This window comes from Henningerozyma blattae, chromosome 3 (genome assembly GCF_000315915.1).
Source record: "Henningerozyma blattae CBS 6284 chromosome 3, complete genome".
Lineage (NCBI taxonomy): Eukaryota > Fungi > Ascomycota > Saccharomycetes > Saccharomycetales > Saccharomycetaceae > Henningerozyma > Henningerozyma blattae.
Window position 1 is genome coordinate 1,382,303 of NC_020187.1, and position 15,175 is coordinate 1,397,477.

At 31.0% G+C, this 15,175-nt stretch overlaps 4 protein-coding genes and 1 non-coding gene across 5 annotated transcripts; 1 reads left to right on the forward strand and 4 right to left on the reverse strand.

The window, feature by feature from the left end:
• Positions 1-1,068: 1,068 nt before the first annotated feature.
• Positions 1,069-1,159, reverse strand: TBLA0Ctrna5F. The gene is given in 2 exon segments: positions 1,069-1,105; positions 1,122-1,159. It is a non-coding gene; the product is annotated as a tRNA-Phe (tRNA).
• A 2,172-nt stretch (positions 1,160-3,331) lies between these two features.
• On the reverse strand, positions 3,332-4,528 carry TBLA0C05720 (PGA52 family protein; the record flags this gene model as incomplete). The annotated part of the gene is made up of 1 exon (XM_004179841.1): positions 3,332-4,528. The coding sequence occupies one exon, from the start codon at positions 4,526-4,528 to the stop codon at positions 3,332-3,334; it is 1,197 nt and encodes a 398-aa protein (XP_004179889.1).
• An 838-nt stretch (positions 4,529-5,366) lies between these two features.
• LST4 (Lst4p) lies at positions 5,367-8,555 on the reverse strand (the record flags this gene model as incomplete). The annotated part of the gene is made up of 1 exon (XM_004179842.1): positions 5,367-8,555. The coding sequence occupies one exon, from the start codon at positions 8,553-8,555 to the stop codon at positions 5,367-5,369; it is 3,189 nt and encodes a 1,062-aa protein (XP_004179890.1).
• Positions 8,556-9,395: 840 nt separating this feature from the next.
• On the reverse strand, positions 9,396-11,375 carry TPO5 (Tpo5p; the record flags this gene model as incomplete). Its single annotated transcript, XM_004179843.1, has 1 exon — positions 9,396-11,375. One exon carries the CDS (start codon positions 11,373-11,375, stop codon positions 9,396-9,398), a length of 1,980 nt encoding a protein of 659 aa, XP_004179891.1.
• Positions 11,376-12,166: 791 nt separating this feature from the next.
• On the forward strand, positions 12,167-15,130 carry SNU114 (U5 snRNP GTPase SNU114; the record flags this gene model as incomplete). The annotated part of the gene is made up of 1 exon (XM_004179844.1): positions 12,167-15,130. The coding sequence occupies one exon, from the start codon at positions 12,167-12,169 to the stop codon at positions 15,128-15,130; it is 2,964 nt and encodes a 987-aa protein (XP_004179892.1).
• Positions 15,131-15,175: the final 45 nt, after the last annotated feature.

The following is a 15,175-nucleotide window of genomic DNA, read 5'->3' on the forward strand; positions in this document are numbered from 1 at the left end:
GGAAAATAAATAAACTAATGAATATATAACTATAGGAGTGTTAAACCCCGATTAACTGTAAGAAGCGAAGGAGAATGTAATATATTTTATCCTTTGTAGTAAATATTGACTCTTTGTCTTTTATTTATATTTTTTTGTACTTTCTCACATTTAAAAATTATTCTTAATATTCTTATATTTCATATTAGTATATTTAAAAAACTACTTTATACTTAAAAAAATATTAAATGTGCAAACAAAATAAATCCAAGAGTAGTACTCGAATATTGATAAAAAGAAGACCAATTCTACAGTATATTAAATTTTTTTGTTATGCTAATATTAAATTCAATGAAACTTTTTTAAAACTAATAAGATAGAAAATGTATTTTTCAATAGCTCATTTTTAACTCACTATCTCTCGTATGAGTTTTTATACTATATTAGCTGTCATTAGGGTCATGATCCATTAAATAATAGGATGTTGTTATAAATTTTTTATTGTCTTTTTATAAATGCAAATAAGCCAAACTTAATTAATAGATAATATTTTCTATATTTATGTACTTTAAAATATGTTATTTAATAATATAAATAATAGTATAAAAGAATAAATCACTGATAATATGATACTTTTTATGTAAAAAATTTCGTTGGCGGCAAAAGTAATCTGCGTAACAGAAGTTCAAATGGTCACGTGCTTAATTTTTAATGTCACGTAGTGTGAGCTACGTTAGTCACGTGTATAAATCAGAATCACGTGACAACGGAATGAACATTTAGATTAACAAGTAAGTGAATCATGAACATAAATTCTATTTAAGAATCTAAAGCTAAAAGGAATAAACTAGAGGGTTAAAGTAGAACAAAGAAGTAAGAACTAGAAAACAAAAAGAACGAAATACAAAAGATGGAAGTATATAGTGAACAAATGGGAACGTAATAATAATAATATTTAACTTACATAGGCTCAGGTATATATTTGTATAGTTTAATAGACAGTTGGTATTAAACTAGCAGCCAAAAAGATATAATACAGGGAGTAGCAAAGCATAAAATTGTTACTTTTAAAAAAAATTAAAAAATAAATGCGACTTCTGTGGATCGAACACAGGACCTCCAGATATCTTAAACCGAAGTATTCTTCAGTCTGGCGCTCTCCCAACTGAGCTAAACCCGCTTTATTTCATGATTTTTTGTGGTAAAACCATCAAAGCGCCGTCGCCTTTCACGTAATACTTACAAGAAATCAGTACAAGAGAAGCCTCGAGAGAGGACAGATCAGCTAACCACAGCTGAGAAACAACTATTCAGCAGGCGTGGAACATCAACTGTAACTACTGAATCTTCACCCACTTCTGGTTCATCTCGGACACCTATTAGTAAGAATGACACCCAGGTTTCAATGAGTGTACCGCATCTTGTAACTATGCCCCCAGAACTGTCCAGCTCTAAAGAAGTATACAAGGAGCATGTATAGATCAATATACTATTATATACTATATAGAGAAGGACCAAGGGGAGATACAATAATCTTGTGTAATACAACCTGTAACTACTGATCTCAGTACCATCCGAACTCTGAAACACCATCCTTGTCCTGTCTGTCTCGTATTACAACAATTAGATACTAGTTTCTAATGACCGTGCATGGATATTGCTGATAAAGGCTATCAACAAAGAAAATAACTAAATAAAAATAAAAAATAAGTTATTTAGAAGGATGATGCAAGTAAGAGTTTAGTCCTTCTCTTGCAAATATTCGATAAGTAACTTCAGAAGAAGGATTTTGGTGTAATTAAGATATTTATATATGCGTTAAATAGAGAAGGTATAGCATTTATGCGGACCTTGAAGAATAAACGAGTCATGACATATAATATTGTGTTGGTGAATTATTGTAGCACTACGGTATTAACTTATCAGGGCTAAACAAGTTGTTATTATTTGAAGTAACTATGATACACTCTGTTCGATATCGTTCTAATAGAATGCCGTATATCTTACATTGTAATTATATCCAAGAAGTTAATTCTTGCTCATATACCAATAATATTTGTATTAGAGCTTTAATAGATTTTCAGGTTATAATCAAACTGTTCTAAGTATTTAAAGGACTCAAGTATAATTACTTACGAACCTTTTTGCACTGGTAAAAACACTGATTATTTAGAATATGACTCGTTAGGAAAATGGATATACACATACAAAATAAATTACCATATTTAAACTACATAAATATAAAAAATTTTAAAGTACTCCACTTTTAAATAATAAGTTGGAATTTTCCCAAAATAAATTAAATTATGGACACAAAATGGTTTTTATAAATATAGTTATTTCCAATATCAGAAAATATCAGCCATTAGATCACAACTATCAATCTCACTTGTAAAATAATAACACACCTCCTTTCCTGAGGATCTTATTGAGAATATTTTCTTTTATTTCCAATTGATCAATTAAAAAAGGAGCTGCTCTACATTTTACTGAGAACGTTATAGTCTCTAATAAGAATATTGTAACACGTACCTTTTCCAATACCCATTTTATTTATAAAACAAATTATAACTTGTTTATTAAATCCACTACAGTGCACTAAATCCTTTGGACAAACTTGCTTAGAAAAAAACCTATAGCATAGTGAAGAACCCATTTTATTTTCATGATTTTTATAAATTACTCTAATCTCTCAACTTCAAAAAACCAGTTTTAGCATTTACTTTTGTATCTACTAAACTTGATTTATTTCTAGTTACACTTTACACTACATTCTATTGAAGATTTATTGCTATCTTTATTAGCCTACTTCTCAACTAATATATCATAATTATAAGAAACTATTTTATATTACACATTCCAAGTAAAATAAAGAGCGGTTCTTCCAGTTTACAATCAACAATTTTAGTATAGTTAATAGTCAAGTTATATCTTTTTTTACATTTAATCGTTTGATATTTATAATTTATAAATAAATATATATATATATAGCTGGATTTGGAAATCTCGTCTCAGGCTTTCATAATAGATTGGGTAGAAAAGATATATGAGGGTAAGTTAATAATTAACTATCAAAAGTTTATATGTATAATTGGATATTAAGTAAATATAAAATAATAATAAAATATTCGCAATAAAAAAGATAAAAAAGAGATTGATTCATAACCATGTAATAATAACATTATTAATTAATGGCAAGTTTAATAGAAAAGGAAAAAAAGAAATATAAAGAATATAATGATAAAATTTTTGAGAAGTTTCATATGCTATTTTTAATGTATCTCATCAAATAATTAAAAAATTTTTTTATTGTCTTTTTTTTATTTTTTTTTTTTTTTTTTTTTTTTTGTTATTAAATAAATATAGCTTGAACCAAAGCAGTAGCACAAGAAAACAAATAATACCAAATTCCACTTGGCAAGAATTTGAAAGAAACAGCCAAGTTTTTAGAAGTGGTAGAAGGAGCAGTTCTTGAAATGGTCATCAATTGAGAAGAATAAGTATCTTCTTTACTGATATCACTAAGCAATTTAGAGACATCACCAGCAGAATAAGTAGAATCAAAAGTAGTATCGTTGGACAAGAAAGTGATGGTATCACCGTTAGAATCGAAAATGACGCCACCTCTCATAACACCATTAGTGTCTCTTGGGATATAACCGTAACTTTGAATACCAGTACCTAAATCTTCAATACCTTGGAAAGTGTGGAAAGTAGAATATAAGTTGTTTCTTTCAGTACCATTCATAACTTCAAAAATATCGAATTCACCACAACCAGAAGCCCAACATGAACAATTAGCATTAGTTGGATATTGAGAGGTTCTAGCGATATGATCATTCAATAACCAAATAGCAGGCATATCAAAATATTCAATAGAAGTAGAATTTTTTTCAGTCTCAGTTGGCATTTCAAATTCGAATAAAAACATCTTGGTAATACCACCGAACCCATAGAAAGCTGGAATACCCTTACGGTAAACACCACAACCATTAGAAACACCTGAGGAAGGACATGACACATTAGAATAAATAGTATATTCTTTACCTGAAGAAATTAAGGCATTCTTAGCTAAAACAGTAGCTTCACTAGCCTTTGTTAACCCATCTGAACCAGCATAGGCTAAAGCTTTACCTAAACATGGAGAATTTTCACCAGCTTTAGTTAAGAAAGTGACGTTTTCAGTAGATTTGCTATCAGCATCGTAATAAGCACCACGAGTCCAATCAGAAGAAGTTCTATTGTTGTTAATTACGAAAGATGGTGAAGAATAAAAGGCAAATTTATTTAAAGTTAATGGACCACGGAAATGAACAGATAAATATTCAGATAATGGTGCATTAATACCTGAAAACCATTTAGCTTCTGCGACTTCACAAGTACATTTTTTTTCATCTGTAATATGTTCTAATTTTTTCACTGGGAAATAAGTACCAGCAAAACCAACATTTGTGAAAGAAATTTTATCATATGCCTTAACAGCAATAGCTGTTTCTATGTAGGCCAATATAGCTGCTAAAGTAATCAAATTACTTGTGATGGATACCATTTTTAATAATGTGAGCTAGTGACTGTATAACAATGTATTTAATAAGTGTATTATATTACGATAACTATGACTATTGTTATTATTTTAATGATTATTATTAGCTTTTTATTTTTTTCAGATACGATTGGATCTAAATATTAAAAAAGATTTGATTTAGTCTAAACGAATATAACAATATGATTCGACGAGAACTATTTCCTTACTAGTCCAACAACGATGAAATGAATGAAAGATTGATTCTTGGTGTTCTATTATTAATATTAGAATATAAAGAAATAATACTGAAACTAAAATTAAAACTGAAACTAAACTAAAACTAAAATGAATAAAATTAACTTGAATAAACTAAAGTAAATTAAATTAAACCAAAAATAAATTAAAACAAGGCTGATGGAAATTAAAAAAAAAAATTTCCAACAAGACTAAACATTAAACTAGACTAAACTGAACCAAGTGAAATGACTGGACAAAACCTTTAAATATAATGGAACAAATAACAATTAGAGGTAAAAATAGCACGGTAGAACTGCCACGATCTGATCTCGAAGGAATTCTAAACAGAAAACAAACATGGTGTACGCAATTTATTTTTGGCGTTGGTTTACGTGATGAAGTTCGAAGGCTCACAAAGCGCCTGTTTAGGAAATTTGAAACACCGTCATAAGCCACAAAGCGGCCGTAAAAAAATTTGAAAAAGGCAAAGCTTTCTAGTGAAAAAAAAAAAAAAACAGTCCGCGTAAGCCAAGATGAGTAAGCAGCACGTGGATTAGGGTTAATAGTAGGATTAGTAGTAAGATTACACGATAGGATTACACGAAAGAGTTACACGAGAGCGTTATTAAGTGGGAATAGGATTGGGCAGTGACAATTCAGGGTTCAACAGTTTTGTAAATAGAGCTTGTAATTGGAGTCCACGGTTCATTGGTTCAACATTGCAGGTATCATTGCTTGCACTAGGGGTATCATCTCTTGTATTAGGGATATCATCTTTTAAACTAGAGAGATCGTCTCTTATACTAGAGATATCATCTCTTGCAATTGGGCCAGCTATGGTAGCTGTAGTAGAGTTTTGAGTAAAATGTGGAGAAGCCATACTTGTAGCTACTACTGAAGATCCTGTTATAGGTCCAATATCTTGAACAGTTGTATTATTGGCAGTAGAGGCTGCTGTGGCTGGAGCCGTGGAAGCTAGATTATTGATAGAAGTAATGTTATTATTGTTATCATTATTAGTATTATTGGTAGATAATATATTGCTGGTGGAAGTGGACATAAATATATCATTGGCCTGTTTTAAAATATCTTCAATCAATGTAGCATAATCCACCAGTAAGCCTCCGGTAGTATCCGGGGTTATAGCGGTAGACGCAAGATTTGTAGTAGGAGTAATGCCATTATTAGAGATGATTCTACCATTGCCAAATATTCTCTTGGTTCTTAAAATTACACGTTCCGTAGAATTGGGCGATATTAATGATTCCAAATCTGTATTGGAATCATTGGTACAAATTTTCGATTTCCCATTCTCGGTTAATGATTTCTTACTCATAATAACTTCTTTAATTTCACGGGTTCCCGGGAGTACTAATAACGTATGAACTTCGGAATGATTATAAAGTTCTTGTTTCATCGATAATGTCACTTTATGTTCAGATTCACTACCTTGTGGACATGCTTGTAATTGAAATAATCCATTATAGTATGGCTGGAATATAGTGTATCTTGGCAATTGTTCAGTATCTGATATACCTTCCAAGATCGATTCTTCATTCTTATCATCATCCAAATCTCTCATTGGTACTTCCAATACAGATGCATGGTTTTCATTACCCATAGTGATCTTATAATCTGTACTGCTATCGTTTTGATTATCAACAGTGTCTATCAATTCCATTGTCGTATCCTTGCTTATTCTATCAAATGCCTCATCAAGGATCGATTCTTGTGATAATCTTTGATAATTCCGTTCAAGTTGTAAATTAACCATGGGGAAATTATATTTAGAATTTTTCTTATAAGATAATGATCCATTATTATATGAAAATAATTCTGTATTATTTGTATTGGAGTTATTAGTCGAAGGTGTACCAAACCATGGATAATCATCATATTCACTAATTGATGGTGATTGTTGAGGTGTACTAAAACTTGCTAATGCCGTGGTAGCAAATGATGAACTTAAATTAGAAAATGTTCTACCTTGGCCAGAACCTTGCCCACCAAATATAGATGTATTACTACTGGACCGAAACAATGAAGGTAGTCTATCATACGAGCCACTAGATATAGTAGATGGAGTATGCTGCATATGTTGTGATATAGTGGGTCTCTTACTAAACCATGATCCATGTGAACCCGTTTGGCTAGATATTGATGAAAATAGATGATGCAAAGAACTACTACCACTTTTAAAAGATGATGGTTGAATAACATCTCCAAGAAATTCATTTGAAGATATCGATGCTAAATTTGTAGTCCCTCTTTTCTTAGGTATTTCCCAACCTTTTGATGTAGAATGCATAGTAAGTGATGGAAATTGTTCAACAGTAGCATTAGAAGCTTCTTCAGAAGATGTAACGGTCCCAGTTTCACTTGGTTGTCTCATATTATTAATCGAGTCAAATGACGCATTGTTAGCGTTATTATGATTGTGATTATTATTATTATTATGATTATAATTAGTATTATTAGTATTTGGTAAATGATCTTTAAAATTATACGGTTTTTTCTTATGTCCAATTGATAATAGGTTAGAGTTGCCCATAGTATCAAATTCAACCCTACCTTTATATTTGGGTCCCAATAAACCAGATAATATAAATATTAATTTATTAGCCACCACGGGATTCCCTGACAGAATAACTATTCTAGTAACATCTGATTTTTTCAATAAATCTCTAAAATCCATCATTATTTTAGCCATCAAAACAGTAAGAAACCCCATTTTATTACCATCTTTAATTTCTAACCAGTTAAATACATCAATAAACCAAGATTCAACAAAGCCTTTTGAAGTCGTTGGATACATAAATAACCTTGGAGTAATATAGATGGATTCTATATTTGGTATCAACATTTTTTTTAAACAGGTTATAATACGTTCTGCTTCCACAGGATATTGATTTCTAATATCCACAGGTAATAAAATCTCTGAATTATCTCCATTATTACCACCACATGGCGATAGAACAAATGATCGATAATTATTATTGGCGCCTCTATTTTTAATTAAATTAATTATAATATCTTGAATCCGATCAAACCAAAGTGAAACTTGTTTCCAAACCTCACAAATAGCTACTAAATATTTTTTAGGAACACAAAAGCAAATTGCTAACCTATTACTACCAGCTTCAAAATAAAATAATCTTGTCACCATTATCAAACCTGAAGTAGGGATAAATCTTATTTTAGTTGTTTGAGTACTATTTGATAATCTAATTGGCGAACCAAATATATATTCTTTTAATTCATTAGGCCTGATTTTTTGAATAGCAGTACCTTTAATACTAACGTATTCCATAGCTATCCTATAACTACATCGACTCATACGCTTAGCAGTCTCTTCCACAATAAACACACCAAACCCATCTTGAAATCGCTCATTCGATAAGGAAAGAGAGGAAGAAGTTCGCCGAATTAATGATGGTGGATTTGTCATGGTAGGCTTTTCTTTATTTTCAGTTTGTATATTACAGATCCTATCATTTTTATCTTTTAATGTGTTTGTACCGAACAATTTAAATTTCAAATCATCATACATATGATCCAACATATGGTTTTGTGCATATACCTTAGGGATATTAGTGTCTGTAGTATTAAAATTTACTGAAGATGTATCTACATTTGCATTTGAATGAAATTTTGCATGCAGAGAACCAGAATATAGATTAGACGCTTGATTATTTGAATTATTTGTATAATGCGTACTGAAATTAGAATTTGAGCTTATATTGGAGTTATTACTGTTATTACTAGGATTAATGAGACTGGAGTTGGGACTCTTCCGCAACAAATGAGCCAACATTATAGATGATTAATAGTTAATCGATAGCCACAAAGGATTAGAAAAGATGAAACTTATAAAAATAGATGACGATAATAGTAATAGATGAGTTTGTAATTATATATACTTAATCTCGAGAAAAATAATAATTTGATTACTAATTTAAAATATCTCAACCAGTAATGAGAGTCCTTAAAAAATGTCTATTGGAAATGTAGTAAACGAACGATCACTTTCAACTGCAGGCTGCGACCCGGCTCAGAACCGAAATAACAACCGTATTATTGATCTTGACGGTCTTATGCATATACTAACTGCTTCTTGTGCCCTTTCAAGTGCTTTGTTTAAATCCTGCCATTTAAAGCTATTTATGCTGTTTTTATTAAATTGTTCATGTACAGGGACCACTCCGCGGTTTTCCTATATTTACCCGGAGTGTGATAATGTCACAAAATATTCTGACAAATCGGATTAAGCTAATTGCCACAAGATATGCAAATATTTTATTTACATGCTTGGGAGACTTAAATGATAGTATATGAGTTTAAAGTTATATATTTAGCATATATAGATGAATAGAAATGGAAATGACTATCTCTAAAAATGAATATGTAGTGACTACACTAATATAGGGAGATAGAAATAGAAAAATAGGGAAATTAGGAAATGATAAAATAGGAATATAATTGTATTGGATAATGCAATAAAAAAACACAGATTTATATTACGATTTGGAAAAGAGATTAACACATACATACACACAAATATGCATATATATAAATGAGTGTAATAGGAATTAATGAGTAGAGAGTATTAGTTTAATGCTGTAGAATGTGCAGGAGCAGAAAATTTAGTTCTTTGTCATGATTGTTGTCTTTCATCGAACGGATTATCACGCTGTTGGTCGCCTAATATTTCTTTTGTAGACATAGTAGCAGATCTAGGAGAAGTTCCTAGGTCAAATTCATCGGTGCTATCAAATATGTTGGTATCCACATGGGGACTTGTTGATCTTATCAATGTAGGCATAGATAATCCTCCTGTTGTAACGTCGTAGGAATCTAATGGTTCTTTAGAAATACTATTTCTTGATGAACTCATACCCATTTCTAATTCAACGTCTGCATCAAATACAGTCTCTGGAGTAGAAGTTTGATCATCATTTTTTTTAGAAAATGCAAAATTAGTAGGAAAATTAGATGAAGTTGCACTCTCCATGATTGACGTCAGGTTCTTATAATCCTCATCAACTAAAGGTAACGTGAAGTGATATTTCCCCCAACGGAAATATAATATAGTTATTGCGATTAAACAAGCAACATAAACAATCAGTGCGTAGTTCATTGTTCTTACTGTTACTGGCACTTGAGAAGGTAAACATACAGATCCCATTGATAATAGCAACCATACAATAGATGTGATATTAACAATCCAACCTAATTTATAATGTATCTTGATTGGTGCATTGCGTAATATTCTTCTTCTTGTAAATAATACTAATACTAGAGGTAAGACTGTGGCAGAACATAAACACAATACTGCTGCACCAATGAATGCATTAAATGCCGCAGTAGAAAATAGTGCCAATATACCTAATAGATAAGATACTGCCATACTTAATAGGACAGAATATTTAGGAACTTTTGAAACAGATTGTGGATCCACATATGTCCAGAATTCGTGCTTTGGAATTGCATGATCACGACTAAAACTGTAAACCACACGAGATGAAGTTGTTATGGAACCAATCCCAGAGAAAAATAAGTTGCCCAGTATCATTAAGACTAAGAAAAAAGAAACAAAGGTGGAATGTGTAGATTGTGTGAAAATACTAACAATGGGCAGAATTTTATGATCTGCAAATAAATTAGTATTATCTGGTAAAATTAACATAATTGGTAATAAAAATATAAAACCAGAAACAGTAGAAATTAAAACTGAAGCTGACATTGCTCTGGGGATATCTCGTTCTGCTTCTTTAACTTCATCTGCCAATGCAGGTAACATACTAAACCCTTGTAGTGTAAAATTAGATTGCTGAAAACCTATAATAAAGGAAACAAAACAATTAGCATATCCAGATAAACTATTATCGAAGTGAAATAAGGCGAATTTTAATGATCTATATTTTCCAGAATGGAAAAATAATAAAAGAATATCGATAAATAAAATGGCATATATAATCCAATAGACACAGACTTTATTTATAATTTCAATAAATCTTGCCAATTTTAAGTTAACAATACCGACTATGGTTACTACCAAATAAAATACTATAACTGTGAAGAATATTAAATTTGTTTCTGAAATTAGATCATTATTGGCCATCAATATTAAGGAAATCGTTAATTGTGCACCTGCAAATGTGATACTTGTGCTCATAGTCCAATTACCAATTAATGTTAACCAACCTGTATACCATGAGCAAATTAACTTTAATTTCTTTGGTGCTAGCATAGCACTACTCACATGAAGTTCCATGGGGAATTTTGAAACAATTTCACCCAGAGATAAAGAACAAAACCATACCATAATACCGGATATTAAGAATCCCCACATGATTGTAGCAGGTCCACCATTCATCAAACCAATAGCCATACTAGTGCACATCCCTAAAACAGGGCTCATTAAACCAAACCCTAGCCCCATGACAGAGCCTCGTGACAATAAACTTTTATCTAAATCTTGATGATAGTTAAAATGCTCCACTTCTTGAGGTCCTTCAGTTTCTGCATCATCATGGAAAATGGTATATAGATTATCAAATATTTCATCTGGTTTTGGAATATTGATATCACGTAATGATTCTGGAACTGGTAAGGGTCTATAATCTTGAACCATTATTCATGTAGTAAAAAATTCAAAAATTGAATTTGTTCGTAAGTATACAGGGTAATAAAGATAAGAATAAATTAAAAATAAAAATAAAAAAAGTTCAAATGTGTATGATATGGATATATGTTAACAATTTTAATAGAGGATCTGTCTAGAAAATTTTAAGGCGAAATGTTGATATTAAGGTGAACTTTTCGTTAAATAGGAAAATGATTCTTATTTTTATTATTCTCTCCAGCTAAGCTAAAAAACTGCTTCTAAATACCTTTCAATATGGTCCACAGCCCTAAATTAGACTGCCAAATATTACTATAGTTTAGCAATATAAAGTCGCAGTATATGAATGATAAAAAAAGGTTTTGTGATGTCTATTATTATCACACGCCTTTGTTTTTCAAGTAGGAACGCCTTTGTTGATACTTTTAAAATGGCTTAAAATATTCGCTCGTATATGCAATATTCAATAATGACGCCACGTCACGTGTTTTTAATGATACAATATTCAAGGAAAAGTATATAAATATTCAAAAGCGATAATGTATAGTGTTGCGATATTGTAGATGAATGTTTGTTTCTTGTTGACCTTAAATTTTATTATTTTAATTGGATTTTCTTTTCTGCTTTCAAGAATAAGCTTTATGTTGAAATAAAGAAATCTAACTCTAGGTCCGAAAATTAGAAAAATAAAGAATGTATAACATAAAATTTAAACTATTGTAAAAATGTTTGATATAGTTTAATTGAACAAAGACCAAATAACCCTAGAAATTTGCCAGACAATTAAATCAAATTGAGCTATGGATGAAGATTTGTATGATGAGTTTGGTAATCTAATTGGTCAAGACGCCTTCGATTCTGATTCAGCTTCTGATCTTGAAGAGACAGAAAGACATTTTAATCAATCACAAGAGTCTTCTGATAAGGAATTTGATGATGATGGTAACTATCTCGATAATGAAATAGAAAATTCAAAAGCTTTAGTTTCAGGTGCTCTAGGCACAGTGTACGACAGTGACGTCGAAGTTCTATCAGAATCCGAAGATAGACAATCTAAGGATCAACCAATTGTTGAACCAATAAATGACGTAAATGCTCACCTGAAGCATTTAGTATACACTAGATCAAACAATGATATACCTAAAATGCGGTACGATCCTGAATACTTCCTTGGAACCTTACATGCACCCGAAAGAGTTAGAAACATTTCAGTAGTTGGACCATTGCATTCTGGTAAAACTTCTTTAGTAGATTTATTAGTGCTTGATGCATTTAAAAAAATACCGAATATGAGTAAGAATGTTAAGTTAGGATGGAAACCATTAAAATATACTGATAATACAAAATTGGAAATTGATAGGGGGATTTCTACAAAACTGAATGGTATTTCTTTCTTAGCTACAGATCTAAACGATAAATCTTTTGCTTTAAATATTTTAGATACTCCTGGGCATGTCGATTTTATTGATGAAATGGCAGTGGGGATATCAGCATGTGATCTTGCAATTATTTGTATAGATGCGGTTGAAGGATTTACTTCAATAGTTGCTAAATTATTTGATGAGTGTAAAAATAGAAGAAAAATGGGAGTTTTATTTGTTATCAATAAAATTGACAGATTAATACTAGAAATGAGATTACCGCCTAATGAGGCTTATTTAAAAATGAAGCAAATTGTTGACGAAATCAATGAGATGTCAACCGATATAGAATATTGCCCTACAAAGAATAATGTATTATTTGCATCAACTAAATTAGGTTTCACATTTTCAATAAAAGAATTTGTCCAGTATTATTATTCATCAAAGCTACCGGCTGAAAAATCACAAGGATTTTGTCAAAGACTATGGGGAGATATATATTTTGAAAAAGGTAAGTTTAGTTCCCGAAGAAATAATTCTAAAACTCCAACTTTTGTAGAATTTATTCTTATACCACTGTATAAAATATTTACCAATACCTTGGCAAATGAAAGGTCAACTTTAGCATCACTTATGAAATCTAACTTCAACATTCATCTAGGTGAATCTGATTTAACACTTGATCCACAACCATTATTGAGAAATATCCTTCGACAAATATTCCGCTCACAACAAGGATTAGTTGATAGTTTGGTAAATTTTGATAACAACTTAATCATTGATAATAAACTTAATTTATCCATTACACATAAAATTAATAAAACTGAAACTGCTTTATTGGCGCATGCACTAAAAAATATTGATTACGGTGGAGAAGAGTGGAGCTTGGTACGTATATACCGTGGTTCGATTACTAAAGGTATGAAAATCCGTGTAACGGATTCTAGTATGGTCCCAACTAATCATAATGACTTTGCTACGAATAATAACCTGCAGAAACAAGAATTTGATACTGAAAGCATACTTGATGAATCTACAGAATCTGTAGTTACAGATATTGTATTACTGGGTGGAAGGTTTACTACGCCAGTCTCTGAGGCTTTTGAAAACCAAATCGTTCTAATTAAAGGCATTTACTCGTCATTCATTAAATCTGCCACAATAACAAGTGTGCAAGAAATTAGGATTCCGTTATTTTTCCCAATAAATTACATAAGTGATTCTGTGTTTAAAGTTGTTATTGAACCATATAATCCAAAAGAACTTCCGAAATTATTAGATGGTTTAAATAAGGTATCCAAGTATTATCCCGGTATTAAAATTAAAATAGAAGAGTCTGGTGAACATATTATAGTAGGTAATGGTGAATTGTACTTAGATTGCGTCTTATATGATTTAAGAAATAATTATGCCAATATGGAAATCAAAATATCTATGCCTTTAACTATATTTTCAGAAAGCTGCTCATCTGAATCATTTGCATCTATACCAGTGAAATCATCAAATAATATGATCGAGATTAGTATTGGTGTTGAACCCTTGCCATTAAATTTAATTAAAGATTTAAGTGAGAATAACATTTCAGACGAAGAGTTAAATTCCAATAAGAGACAAATGTCGAAACTTTTGAGAACCAAATACGATTGGGACTCTCTAGAGGCAAGAAATGTTTGGACTTTTAATAATTGTAATGCATTTATTGATGATACATTAGAGGATGAAACAGATAAAGATAAGATCAATACGTATAAGAAACAAATAATACAGGGGTTTCATTGGGCTATAAGAGAAGGACCTTTGGCAGAAGAACCTATTTATGGTGTTAAATTTAAGCTATTAAAATTGATGATAGATGATGAAAGTCAAGATACAGCCCTTATCTCTACCCAAATTATTCCATTAATTCGTAAAGCATGTTATGTTGGTCTATTGACTGGTAAACCAACCGTATTAGAACCGATTTATGAAGTTCAAGTTATTACAAAGAGTAATCTAATACCCATTGTTGAAGAAGTAATTAGAAAAAGACGTGGTGGCCGTATATACCGTAACAATAACATTGGTGGATCACCATTGAGTGAAATTAAGGCTCAAATCCCTGTCATCGATTCAATTGGATTTGAAGTTGACCTAAGGTTGGCTACAAGAGGTGGAGCAATGTGTCAGTTGCATTTCTGGAATAAAATTTGGAGGGAAGTTCCAGGGAATGTTATGGATAAAGACGCACCAATACCGAAATTGAAGCCTGCCCCATATAATAGTCTTGCTCGTGATTTTGTTATGAAGACAAGAAGACGTAAAGGATTAACTAATGGTGGGTTTATGAGTAATGATGGACCAACATTAGAATCATATATTGCTAGCGATCTCTATGAGCAATTAGTAGAGGGTGAATTAGTATAAATTTGTTAATGAATGGTGCATCTCGTAATAGTTAACCAATAGAAA